This window comes from Sciurus vulgaris (assembly GCF_902686455.1).
Source record: "Sciurus vulgaris genome assembly, chromosome: 2".
Classification (NCBI taxonomy): domain Eukaryota; kingdom Metazoa; phylum Chordata; class Mammalia; order Rodentia; family Sciuridae; genus Sciurus; species Sciurus vulgaris.
Window position 1 is genome coordinate 160875495 of NC_136462.1, and position 13946 is coordinate 160889440.

Here is a 13946-nt window from a genome sequence, read left to right on the forward strand (position 1 = left end):
TGCTGGTTATAAAAGATCAGATCTGATCTGGAGCAGAATCAAAGCGAATGGCACCCAGCACTCCCATGGCCTGTAGCACCCCTCTTCAGTTGAAGGGAAAACTTTGCAAAAAGGATTGGATTGGTACTTAGGTACCATAACAAAGTAAAATGCTGCAGATGACAAAATTGAGAGTCACATAGAGAAAACCGAAGATCCATATGTGAACCCTACTGTGATGGAAAACAATCGAGAGAAGGGGAGAGAAAATAAGAAGCAGCAAAATGCCTCTGCAAACAAAACAGAATTGGGAAGTAATAATTCAAGTACTTGCAATATTGAGAATGAGCTTGAAGAATACAAGACTGCTGCATGTACAAAACTGAGAAAAGATAAGATTGCTTGCAATGGAGATGCTTCCAGCTCACAGACAATAGATATTTCTGAAGAAATGAAGCCAAAGAAGTGTATTCTGACAATGACTTGAGCTAGAGGTTCCCAAGTAGAATAACAGCATTTTAGCAGTGTTGAACAGGCTTTTGCAATCTTATCTTACTTTTTCTTTTCTTTTCCTTTTCTTTTCTTTCTTTCCAATGTTGGGGACCCAACCCAGGACTTTGTACATGCTAGGTAGGTGCTTTGCCACTGAGCTACACTCCCTGTCCATTTTATTTTATTTTATTTTGGTACTGGGGATTGAACCCAGGGGTACTTAACGACAGTACCACATCCCCAAGCCTTTTATTGTTTTTTATTTTGAGTCAGGTTCTTGCTAAATTGCTCAGGGCATCACTAAGTTGCTGAAGCTGACTTTGAACTTGCCATCCTCCTGCCTCAGCCTCCAGGCCCTTTTTATTTTGAGATAGGGTCCTACTAAGTTGCTGAGGCTGGCCTCACACTTGTGGTCCTTCTGCCTCTGCCTCCAAAGTTGCTGGGATTCTAGGCATGTACCACCATACCTGGTTACCTTTTGGGGAGGCAGAGAAGAGTGAATTTTTTGGCCTACCATGTAAGACAGAGCAAGAAGGGAGAAGAGATGACTTTGAAATTCAGTCTCTTCCATTTAAAAGGCCACCTTCTTTTAGCATAACATTGCCCACAAATCATTCTCTCTGATGTTACTGGCAGGATTTTATCATATGGTAGTTCTGAGACTATGCCATTCATATGCTTGGTTGCAGGGCATGTGATGAACCTGGGGGTTCAGCCACTGCTTTCTGAAGTCCACTCACTGTTGTAGTCCTGGTGACAAGGCCATACTCCCCTCAGCTACTCCAACCAGTGCCTGAAGTCTATTTTTTTTTTTTTCAAATATGAAAGCCAATTTTATTGTGGCTTTGGTTTTAGCTTTTTAAAAATTGTTTGTTCTATTTAGTTATACATGACAGGAGAATGCATTTTGATTTATGGTATCACTTTTCATTTCTCTGGTTGTATACTATGTGGAGTCACGCCATTCGTGTAATCATACAAGTACATAGAGTAATGGTGTTTGTCTCATTCCACCATCTTTCCTTCCCCCTGCCCCCTCCTCTCCCCGCATTTCCCTCTACACAGTCCAAAATTCCTCCATTCTTCCCTTACCCCGTTCCCCCCTGTTATGCTGAACTCTTTTTAAGTGTTTTGGTCAGCTTTCCATCACTGTGACAAAATACCTGAGAAATCAATTTTATTATAAGGAGGAAAGGTATATTTTGGCCCATGATTCCAGAAGTTTCAGCCCCTGGTTACTTGATCCTGTTGTTTTGGGCCTGTGGCAGCACAATACATCATGGTGGAAATGTGGGGTAGAGGAGCTTCTCACTTCATGGCAGCTGGGAAGTAAAAGAGAGAGAGGAAAGAGATAGGGTCCCAATATCACTTTAAAGGGTACATCTCTAGTGATCTAGCTTCTTCCCACTGGCCCCACCTCCTAAAGGTTCTACCACCTCCCTGTGGCACTATGGTCCCAGGACCAAGCCTTCAATACATGGATGATTTGAAGGCATTCAAGATCCAAACTATAGCAGTAGAGTACCAACGTGAACCCATCAGGGTATTCCTTTGATGGGTGGCTGGCTGAGAATTCCACAGAGCCCTTGCTAAACCTGCCTCATAGTTTCCTAGCAGCTGGGTGCAGTGGTGCACACCTGTAATCCCAGTCACTCAGGAGGTGGAGGCAGGAGGATTGCAAGTTCCAGGCCAGCCTCAGCAATATAATGAGACCCTCAGCAGCTTAGTGAGATCCTGTCTCAAAATATATAATAAAAAGGGGTTGGGGTTGTAGCTCAGTGGAAGAGCACCCCTGGGTTCAATCTCCAGTACCATAAAATAAGTAGTGCCTTAAACCGGGGACAGTGCAGCACACCTATAATCCCATCTGTGTGGGAGGCTGAGGCAGGAGGATTGGGAGTTCAAAGCCAGCCTCAGCAAAAGTGAGGTGCTAAGCAACCCAGTGAGATCCTGTCTCTAAATAAAATACAAAATAGGGTTGCGATGTGGCTCAGTGGTCTAATGCCCCTGAGTTCAATTCCTGGGACCCCCCCCCCCGCCCACACACACACACAAAAATACTGTCCAGAAGTCCAAGACACTTCAGCCCATCTCCCCTTTTTCCCTTCCACTCTCACCTAGCACCTCGGAGCAGCCATCAATCCTGGTCTGACAGGTCCCTAAACTTCTCTGAGCTCCTTCTCTATTTCATTTAGGCATTACCCCTTAATAAATTTCTTGTATGCTTAATCCCTTCTTGGCATCTACTCCTTAGATAACCTAGAATAACACATATAACCTGCTTAATACTTAATACATCAACTCATCATTAAATAGATGTAGTTAAGAAAGAAATGTTATATTTCTACTGGAAATAGGAAGCCAATATTGTTTGCATAAGAACAATATCATTTTTGGGGCATGGAGGTAAATGCCTGTAATTCCAGCTACTCAGGAGGCTAAGGCAGGAGGATCAAAAGTTCAAGACCCCAGTGTGGGCAATTTAGTGAGAGTGGGCAATTTACTTAGTCTCAAAATAAAATAAGAAGGGCAGACTGGGGATATGGTTCAGTGGTAAAGTGCCCCTGGTTTCAATCCCCAGTACCACAAAAAACTAATATAATGAAACAATGACAAAAAATGTCACTTGCTTACTAAACAGAGGGAAAGCTGAAAATATATGGATGTATACCAACAAAATAACGTTATTCAATTCAGCCAGATATCCAGAGCTTGCCTGTCAGAGAACCCAAATATGAGGTTGGTTTGCTCTTGAAATGGAATTTAGTTAGTGTTAGTTAAAGACTAGTTAGAGCTGGACACAGTGACACACACCTGTAATTCTAGCTACTCTGAAGGCTAAGGCAGGAGGATTACAAGTTTGAGGCCAGCCTAGATAACTTAGCAAGACCCTGTGTCAAAATAAAATAATAAAAATCTCTCGGGTTGTAGCTCAATGGCAAAGTGTCCCTGGGTTCAATCTCCAGTACCAATAAGTAAATAAATAAATAATAAAAGGGCTGGGAATGGAACTCAGTAGTAGAACACCTCTGTGTCCAATCTGTACCTGGGGAAAAAAGTCTACTAGGCAACAAGAGAAGACTGTTTCCTGAATCTAATCAGAAGAATCAAAAGCAAATAAACAAGAGAATAACATGCTCATTTGGCACTTCCATGTTAACACAAGCTGGGTGTGTTGGCACAGGCCTGCAGTCCAAGAGACTGGGGCAGGAGGATCACAAGTTCGAGGCCAGCCTCAGCAATTTAGCGAGACTCTAAGCTCGCTAATGAGACCCTGTTCAAAATAAAAAATAAAAAGGACCGGAGATATGGCTCAGTGATTAAGTGCCCTTGGGTTCAATCCCTGGCACAAAAAAAGAGAGTGGGAGTGGGGTGGGAGGGCACTCAAGGTGTTTTGAAGTCACATCTCTTGCAGTTGCAGTAATTAAAGAAAGATAAATTCATAAGTGGGGGAGAGAAATGTAGACACTTGTTCATGGAGGGAGAGAAAGGAGATTATTCAAACCAGGGAGAGAGAGGTTCCCTACATGCCCCTCTCTGGGGATAAGATCTAGAAGTGAGGGGAAAGAAGGCAGCTATTTTGTAAGTCTACCACATGGGATGAAACTATGGAATTGAATTAAAATAAAATCACATGACACTATTTACACACCTGAGTTTGTGATCTGGATTCATACAGACCCTAAACATCTTAAGCATATTAAAGCAGTAATTCTTGTAATTCTTATAAATGATAATCAAATAACTCCCTAGTCATCTATTTACATTTGCATTTTCAAGGTACCCCCAAATGATGGAAAATTATTTATATCTCTATAAATATATAAATAAATAAATAAATAAATAAATAAATAAATAGATCTCCTTAATGTACAGAGCCATATCCTCTGTCTCACGAGAGCAAGTTAGAGTTATTAGGCTCCAGTGGCCTTTGGAGAACCAGCTTGTAGTTCATTGTGAAAGGATACTGTCTTTTCCATAGCATCAGTGGGGACAAAGAGAGCAGGTATCACTTTAATAAGTATTTAGTTGAAACTTGGTAGCAAGCAAAAAAGCAGAATAGCAATTGGACAGAGAGAGAAAAAAAAAAAAAAAAGAGAGAGGAAAGAAGAGGAGGAGGAAGAAGAGGAGGAGGGAGAGAAGAGGGGAAAAGAAAAGAATTTGACTATTTAGGGATAGATTTTGCTTCTGGCAGAGCTGGCTATAGCACTGTCTTGCGGACTCAGTCTCACTGCATCTCTTGGCTTTGCTTTCCTTTTGTCATTATTCTCAGGTAGCTGATGGCAGCAGAGATGGCTGCCCCAGGCTTATATCCTCTCCCCAAGGTCAGGGCAAGGAGAGTCTCAACCAAAGTTGCTTCTGTTTGGGTATCAATTCTGCCCTTGAAGCAATCATTGTGGCCAAGTTGACAGAAGCTCTAATTAACTGAGTTAAATGCCCACCTCCTGCAGGAGGGGTGGAGTCAGCCTGTCTAGAACTGCACTGGTTGAGTGGAAAATGAGCAATTTCTCAAGAAAATGAGACTGAAGTTACTGGATGATGAGGGAATTGATGCCAGAGAACAGGTGAAAACACCAGGTGTCTTCCTCAGGGAAGACTCTGAGTTGGTAGTCTCCTCCTTTCCCACCCTTCTCCAGACACAAATGTGTTGTGATAGTGTTGAGACGCTGAGTGAGATCTTGGAAAATACTGAGTGTATATACAGACTGAGTAAACCTCAGGCCAGGGATCCCCAAGTGGCACATCCCTGACTGGGGGTGGACTGGGCTGGTGGACTCTTGGCTGGTTCCTGCTGAGCTAAACTCAGAACCCACATTCTTTGTATCCTGGTGCATCCTTACTGAGGGGCTTGGGAACATCCCCAACTCACCATTTTAATTATTACTGGTATCAAATTGATCAAGTCTATGCACCTTATCCTTCAGGAATATTTTGACTCTTCTTTCACAGATATTTTTGGACATGTTGGTCAGTTCTGCAATAAAGACTTTTTTTTTCAAGTATTTTGAAGGTTTATATTAAATCTATAGATGATTTTGGGATTTGGACTTTTTTTGACTCTAAATCATCCAATCCCTCATTATGGTAAATCCTTCTATTGATTAATATCTTCTTTCATGTCTTCTAATGAAAAGTTTCTTAAGCTTATTCATAAAATTGGACACTAGTTTTAAAAATGTATTTCAAGGATCTTTGTATTTTTTTTTCCTGTGAAAAGTTTTCCCCCCATTAGACTTTTTATTTTCCTGATCATTGCTGACATTTAGAAATGTGATTGAAACATACCTCACAGGTTTTCTATACAATGACTTTGCTAAATTCTTTATTAATTCTAATAATCACCTGCAAATTCTTTTGTGGTTTCTATGTAGACCATCATACTAACTACAAATAATATTTTTTTTTCTTTTTCCTTTGGAATCCTTGTACCTTTATTTCTTCTTTTTTGTCTTATGGTACCTGCAAGGAAGTTGATCTGATGTTGAAAGGAGTGGTGAGAATTGGCAGTCTTGTCTTTTTCTTGAGCACTTGAGATATATATATATCTCAGGCTGTAGATTTCTGACTTACCCATTTTCCAAGTACTATACTATACTTTAATAAAAACTAAAAAGAAAAAAAAACATTTTAGGAATATTCCCCAATTTCCTAACCTCTTCTTATTACTGTGCATGCTAAGGATGCCACTGAGCAGGTTTATACCTGTCTATTTTCAACTTGACTCTACATACTGGATAAAATAAGTCTGTAAGAACACAGATGATTCTCTGCCATGGACTTGAACTATCAAGAGGAGGAAGGAACACACGAATGGTCTCAGTAGCCCCAGAACCAAATGAGAGGTGACGTGGAAGCACAGAGAATCAGTTTTCCACAAAGCAGAAAGAAAAACTATCATCTATGTCTACAGAGAATACATTGCTGTTTCACAGTGAATTGGAAGTATTCAAGGGAATTGGATACACATTGCAAGGATACTGTACAGGACTCACCCCCAGTATGGTAGGGTGTGGACCCTGCCATGTCTCTTTTCTCCTCCAAACTCAAGCCAAAGGTGTTTTTTTTTTTTTTTTTTTTTTTAAGAATCAGGTTCATTCAATCCTATTTTTGAGGTTACTCTATCCATTTTCCTATAGTATTTAGAAAACTGAACTTACAATAAAGTTAACAAAGACAAAAAAGCTGGTTCTTTGTATATGTTAATAGCATTGGTACACCCCTACCAATTATGATCATGAAAAAAAAAAAAAAGAGAAAGAAAACACTATTAGAATTTCTTTCTCCCATAGAAACACTTAGCACCTATAATAGGTGTACATTCAACAACCACAGAATAAATGTTGTTATATCCCTTATTCTTCTTTTACAAATCCCTAAACTTGGTAGTGTTTTTTGAGGTTTCTAGGCATATATCCCATTATTCTATAATCTTTTTTTAAAGGTTATTTTTTGTTTTTTATTGGCGCATAATTATTATACAGAGTAGTGGTTTTGTTCTGACATGTATTTTTTCTATAGTCTTTACAAGAAACAGAAATAGCTAAAGTGATCTTTTCATTGATTTGAAAGATTTTGTTTTTAAAGCTTTACTAATGGGGTTGATTGCCCCTTTTCTAATACAGGAATTTTGAATGAAGTTTAAAAAAATTTTGACAATGAGGGATAATTCTGATTGCATAGTTACCCCCCCGACCCTTTTTCTTACTCTTTCATTCAACCCAGCGCCTTCTTTCTAGCAAATCTCCAGTTCGTTAGCAGATAAAAATACATCTGCAGAGTCTCCCAGAAGCTGCGCCATCAGCTTGTAGCCAAGAAAGAAACCTCCTTTCTTGTGCCGCTGTAGAAATGTCTTCCTCCTCCTCCTCCGGCTCACAAGGATCAAAGTCCCTTTCATTCTGAGATGGTTTTTCTCGGAGAAAATCTGTGAGTTCAGAGTTGAGTTCAGACAGGGCGAATACTTGAAGGCAGGTCCAGAGCCCTGGTGCGCCTGTCCCCTCCACAACCCCGGCAAAGCTGCGCCCCCTCTCCGTGCGCCTTGAAAATACGCCAGCCAAACCGAGAAATCCGTTACCAGGCTGCGGTGTCCCCAAAGGCCATTCCAAGGCGGAAGAAGACCGGGAAAACCGCTGTGTTGATTCCCCCGCCCCATGGGCTGGGCGCTCAGCGGGTCGGGTTACAGACAGGTGAGGCCCGCGTCTGGGTGAGCTGCGGACGCTTGGACACCTCTGCCCAGATGCTCCCCAACACAACCACCAGCAGCTGGTACCCCATAGAGAGGGGCGCCTACAGCGATCCTGCAGAGCAGGTTGCTTTGGGCGTACCGGAACAGGGCCGTGGGAGGGGCAGCGCGGCCCCCAAGATGAGCACGCCGCCCTTAGAAACTTAGCATCTTTTACTAACACCCCTTCTTTCTTTTCCTCCCTCTTCCAGGAATAAAGTAGACAGAAAGATCAAAATAAAAATTAAAAAAACTTTCCAGCCACCTCCCCGGTAGAGGAGGAGAAATAGGGTGTAACTGCCTTCAGTTATTGACGTCCAGAAACGCATTTTCAAGTCGCAGAATTTGGGGATCAGGTGGTAAGGGGAGGCAATAATGGAGTAGCCAAGGATTGGAGACTAGCTTTGAAGTTGCGTTTGCATAACCTGCACTTGGCTTTTGTTTCTGTCTTGTATTTATTAGGGGTGAAGGGGCTCTTGGAATGGAAGGTCTTGAGGTGGACGCTACTTTGAAGACGCAAACCTTGTTTGTCTTAGATTGTGTGATACAAATTAGTAAAATAATATGTTCTAAAGCTGCTTCAAATTTTTATTATTACTGTAGCTACTGTTGTAGACAATGAGGAGCTTAAACCCTCACGTCCCCCCTTTACCAGGTTAGAGTCCCGAGAAGTCTCTCGACTGGCTCCCACTTCCGACCACCAAAATTTCAGCAAGTCTCAGGAGCGATGCACAAGGTCTAGAGAATCGAGCTATTTTCTGGCTTGCTTGTCTGAGACAAATCCACTCGGGAGGCTGGGGGCCAACTCCCGGGAGGCTCTGAGTCGGGGGAGGGGTGTCCTCCCAGGAAGCAGACCTGCGGTTTACCTCTACGAGTTCCTTCTGAGATGCACGTGATGGGAGAAGGGGGTAGGGGGTTGAATAAAAAATGTTCTTCTTTTTTAAAAAAGAGGAGGGGGGAAGAATTAGACGTTAAATTCTTTTGCAAACATTCATGCCTAAGGAAGGGCTGGAACAAGCAGCCCCGGCCGCCGGAACCGGTCGGACAGGTAGCGAGCTTGTTGACACCGTTATGTTGCAGGGCGCATGCTCACTCCCAAGTTTCCTGGTGCCTTTTCTATTCTACCTTATGAAACTTTTTCCCCGGCGTGGTCTCACCCGCGATTTAAGGCATAGGTGTCGCCAAGCCCAGAGGCTGGGAGTCTCCGGGAGTGCGGGGGAGAGGCCCGGGCAACGCCGCGGCGGGGGGTGGAGGAAGAGGGCAGGCGAGGCGGGAAGGTGGGCTCTGGCCGCCGGGAGCTGGGGACCCAGCCGCCACCTCAGCCCCTAGCGGGAAGCAGTCGGGAGGAGGGGGCCGCAGCCTGGAAAAGGGACCCCACCATGCCCAAAGTCTTCCTGGTGAAGAGGAGGAGCCCGGGAGTCACGGTCCGCAGCTGGGATGAGCTCCCGGATGAAAAAAGGGCAGACACTTACATCCCAGGTGAGCGCCGCGCGGGGGCCTGGCCTGGGCGCGGGGCTCTCCGGGTGGGGGAAGGGTTGGACGGGTTCTCTCTACTAATGAGTCGGGGCTGGACTCCCCACCTCATCTCCCAGTTTCGGGCGTGGGACGCTGGGGTCTTCCAGGCGGAAGAAAGAGGGGAGTGAGGCTGGGAAGCCTGGGACACCCTGCGCTCCCTTCCCCCTAGTGGGAGCCTCTAATTGCCCGGCGGCAGGACCGTTGGCTGCAGCGCGGGCGGAGGTGGCCCAGGAAGGAGGTTGAAAGCCAAAAAGGGATACCTTCAATCTCAAGTCCTCGTGTGGGGTGGGGGATGCATGAAGGTCCGCCAACCCCTTTAAAGCTAGGTTGGAAGCGGTCAGAGAAACCAGAAGAAACTTGGCACGCGGGGTCCTCCGCGGGCGCATGGCCCTCAGTTCCTCGTAGGCACCGGGTTTGGGGCTAAGGATATAACCCCCAGCATCCCAAGCTAGCTCGAGGGTCCGAGCCGGGGGTTTACTCGCTTACCCCGGCGACATTGCCCACTTGGCCTGGTGCCCAGATCCAGGGCGGGGCGGTGGTAGGGCGGTGGCGGCGGCGCCGCCCGCAGGTCAAACTGCTGCGGGCGCCGGTGCCTGACGCCGCGTGTGTGTGTGTCTGTCGGGGCGCGGCCCCTCCCTCCCTCTGCAGTGGGCCTGGGCTGTTTGCTGCACGACCCCCCCGAGGACTGCCGCAGCGACGGCGGCAGCAGCAGCGGTGGCCGCAGCAGCAGCAGCGCTGGGGAGCCTGGAGGCGCCGAGAGCAGCTTGTCCCCGCGCGCCCTGGAGCGCGAAACCCCCGAGCCCCGCGACGCCGAGGACCCAGATGGACACCTGGCAGCAAAGCAGCGCCCGGTTGCCAGGTCAAAAATCAAGGTACGGTGTCGACTCTGCCCCCGCCGCCACCTGCACCACGCCCTGGCGTCGGGCTCCCGGGGCCGGCGCCCCTCCCTGCCGCGCCCGCCTGCGCACCCCAGCACCCGCGCCCCAAGCTGGCCCGCCACGCCGCTCCTGCACCTGCCTCTGGGCGGCGGCCAGGGCTTCTCCGCGCGTCCTCTCGCCGGTGCCGCTTCGCCCAGTCGACCCGCTTCCAAAGCGGACTCAATCCTCCAGGGTGGCCCCGGCCTGACGCCGATAGTGGCCTCTGGAACTGTCAAGAAGGATCAAGGACCGCTCCCTCCCTTTAGCAGCCCATTCTGCGCACAAAGCCTGACTCACAACCAGGTTTGGGGATTCCGGGGTCCACAAAAAAGCACGCCGTCTTTCAGAAATTCCACCCTCTGGGGTGCAACATCCTGCGCCACGTGATTTAGAGTTTCACATCCTTTCTTTGTGTTTTGTGTTTTGAGACTGTAGAGGCAACTTAGCACACGGTGGGCCTCTCGCAACCAGTTATTCCTAGTACTAATTATGGAGTGTTTGTTAGACGGGAGGCCTGTACTGGGCACTTTGATTTGTTGTTTCTCAAATCTTCGTGAATTAAGTTGATGGATTAAAGGGTTCACTTGAGAATTTCATTAGCGCCTTTAACCCAGTGGATTGGAGTGTCAGTTTCCCTCTTATTGCCGTGCTTCGGCGCTCCGTCAAGAATTTTAGAATTGTAGGCAACATATTATTTGGGTGCCCATGTGCGCTTTCTTGGGTAGAAGTTCCATGATCGCTTGCTCCAAGGATCCGCTACCCCGCAGGATTAAGGAATCCCGTTCTAAGGATTCACGGACAGCTAGAACTAGGGGTGGTGTTTTATGAATCATCTGACTCGGGTTCCTAGCCTGGTGGGTTGCAGTGCCACTGCAAAGTAGGCTATAACTCTAGAGCACTCCAGGGCGGTCCTGCCACCCAGGCTGGAGAGGGGGTTGGGGGAGACTGGGGTGGGGAAAGAGAATACAGGCATTAGCTGGGGGTTGTGAGAGCAGCCGTTACTTTCCTGGGAGAGGCGGTTCCTCTCCCTATGCACATTCCTGGCTCCCGGGGCTTGACTCAGGGGTGGGCGGGGTTGAATTTGGTTATGAATTGTGGTTTGAGGCTTGAGCTAGAATCCGGAGAAAAGACCTCTTTAAAGGATATTGTCAACTGCGCCCGCTACTTAGCTGTAAAGAGTGTTGCTGAGGTTCAAAGTCAGCTGGCCTGAGGCGGTTCTGGGCCAGGTGGGGTTAAGTGGGAGGGAACGGTTTGCCTGAGGCTGGTAGCTCTGCCCTTCGGGAAATTCTACAAAGTGTCCCACTTGCATATTTATCACCAAGCTGGAAGGACAATCACAACCGTTGTTTTTGGAGGAACTGTAGCCAATTTGCCCCTCTGTTCCCCCATCGCACATTGCCCAGAATCCCCTGGAGAGAAAGTGGCAGGTGAGAGCGATCTAGTCCTTTATTCAACCTTTGAGGGCTCTCTTTCCTGCCCCAAGCAAATGCGGCCATTAGAACCCTGGATTAAGGGAATAAATTAATCAATCATTTCCCAGATCAGTCAACTGTGTGCTTGGGATGGGGGAGGGTGTTGGTACTGTAGTTTGCTCCTGTACCATTAAAAAGAATCCTTCTCTTTATGCTTTTCCAGAGAGTTTTTACATACTGATAGCATTCAGGTTCCTTCTTTCTGCCTCTTATTCAAAGGGAGAAATCTTAGTATTCTTTGATCCTTTCGAATTATTGGTCATGGTATTGGCGGTTTTCAAATGACTGATCAAATTGTTCACAATTTAGCACATTGTGCAATTCTAAAGTTCTTTGCAAGACATGCTGAACTCAAGGAGTTTCTCTAAGAATTAGTTTCTTAAATGGAAGAGAAGAAAAGTCGCTCAAGGATGAGGACCATTCATGACGCATTGCTATTTGAGGCAGAGGTATTGGGGATGCAACCAGGGTCTCATGCTGGTCATGAGCTCTACCACTGAGCTTGGGTCTCCAGCCTGATGGCATGCTTTAATGCTCACTGGGTCGTGGGCTGTAATGATCAGAGGAAGGGCAAATCTTGAGCCATTGTCCTGCACAGAGAGGCAACAAACCAACCTACTTTATGTATAAAGTACCTGCAGTATGTAAGGCAATGAGAGCTAAAAATGCTCCCATCTGGATGTTCCTTTTAGAATCCACTTGCAGTCATGTTTAAGCATTTAAACTCTGGCTTTATCAGTTCTTAGCTGTGTGACCTTAAGCACGCTGGTCATCCAACTGGGCCTCAGTTTCCTTATCTGTAAAATGGGGGCTAACAATGATAAGAATTGTGAGAATAAATAAATTAAAGGTACAACATGGTATGTGCCCAGTAAATATAGATATTATTTAGGTTGGTGGGGAAGCAAACATACTATTAACTATTAAGGGAGAATGAGTGTCCAACCAGATGCACAGGCAAAGATGTGATCACTTCTGAATAGGGAAGTTTTCTTGATGTGGATTTGAAGGCTGTGGAAGTTGCTGGCAGAGCAGGCCTTAGGGTGATGTGGACTGACCCCTACAGCTAGAATAAGGAAAAGAATAAGGAGCTCTAATGACTAAAGGATAGGAAACACACCTGCTGGGGTCAGGGAGAGTTGGAGGTGTGAAGTTGGAAATGGAGTTAAGGACAGAGTGAGATAATCCAGGGGCCCAAGCCAAGAAGCATGGATGTTCCTGGAAAAGAAGCTCTGGAAGGGTTTTGAGAAGGAAAACCAAATCTTACCACCTGTTGTCATAGACACAAAGCCTCTTTCCCTGATGTATAAAATGGGAAAATAATATAACTGGCCTGGGAAGCATGGTGTTGGTTGAATAATTAGATAATGGATGCAAAATGTTTAGCACTTTTGTGCATGCATAAACTGCCTAACGGGGAGTTGGCTGAAAGTGACATAGAGCAAGTTCTGTTAATGTCTAACGTGTTGCCTGAAGTAGGGACCTGGGATTTGCCAACCCATTTATGTGGTGAGTAAATCAGGAAAGGAGTCCTGAAAGCAGGTTAAGAAATGTGGTCCATCTCAGCAGCCTTTTTGACTATGGACCTCAGGGCAAGTTGTGAAATTCTTTTTAATACTGAGGATTCTGTAATTTTACAAAACAGATTGGGATGGGGAGATATGTATATCCAGGAGAGTGTTCGTGCCAGGTCTCTGATTCCTTTTGTGATAGACCCATTTGTAGATCTCCAGCTGCGAGGTAGAGAAACCCAGAAAATACTGATTACCTCTGTCCAGAGTCTTATCAGAAACAAAGTTTGGAATTAATTCAGTTGACTGATATTATTTATTCCCCAGAGTGGCTAGAAAACCCAAGTACATATATAGACTAGTAGATGAAGTTGTTCTCCTATCCATCCTGCACTTTTCTCTCCTCCTTTGGCCTCTTGAGACCATAGGTAAAAGAAATTGAGTTTAGTGGACACAGTGGTGCATGCCTGTAAACCCAGTGACATAAGAGACTGAGGCAGGAGGATGGGAAGTTCAAGGCCAGCCTCAGTAACTTAGTGAGGCTTTAAGCAACTTTGCAAGATCCTGTCTCAAAATAAATATTTAGAAGGGCTAGAGATGTAGCTCAGTGGTATGGCGCCTTAGGTTCAATTCCAGTACCAAAAACAAAACAATTGAGTTCAGATGCCTTTAAAAGTATTCTTAGCCTTTTACCTATCTCTCTAGTATGACTCCTCCAGTCATGACATATGAATGAACATGGAGTACTCTTTTTCTCCCCATCACTTTTAATTTTGGAGAATTTCAAAGGTAGAATGGTATGTATCTGTCAACTATCCCCAACAACCATTGCCCATGACCA

General features: G+C 45.7%; 1 protein-coding gene and 1 long non-coding RNA gene across 2 annotated transcripts in view; one reads left to right on the plus strand and one right to left on the minus strand.

Annotated features, from left to right (window-relative positions):
• Window positions 1-1641: 1641 nt before the first annotated feature.
• Window positions 1642-9847, minus strand: LOC306652913. Its single transcript, XR_013761580.1, has 3 exons — window positions 9466-9847; window positions 7178-7393; window positions 1642-1793 (listed from the first exon to the last, which is right to left on the minus strand). It is a non-coding gene; the product is annotated as an uncharacterized lncRNA (long non-coding RNA).
• The window catches only part of OVOL2 (ovo like zinc finger 2), a 29779-nt gene continuing 23221 nt past the window's right edge, over window positions 7389-13946 (plus strand). The window contains exons 1-3 of the mRNA XM_079125558.1: window positions 7389-7655; window positions 7903-9169; window positions 9854-10077. Of these exons, the coding sequence (XP_078981684.1) occupies window positions 9070-9169; window positions 9854-10077 (324 nt within the window). The 5' untranslated portion in view covers window positions 7389-7655; window positions 7903-9069. The remainder of the gene's footprint in view (window positions 7656-7902; window positions 9170-9853; window positions 10078-13946) is intronic.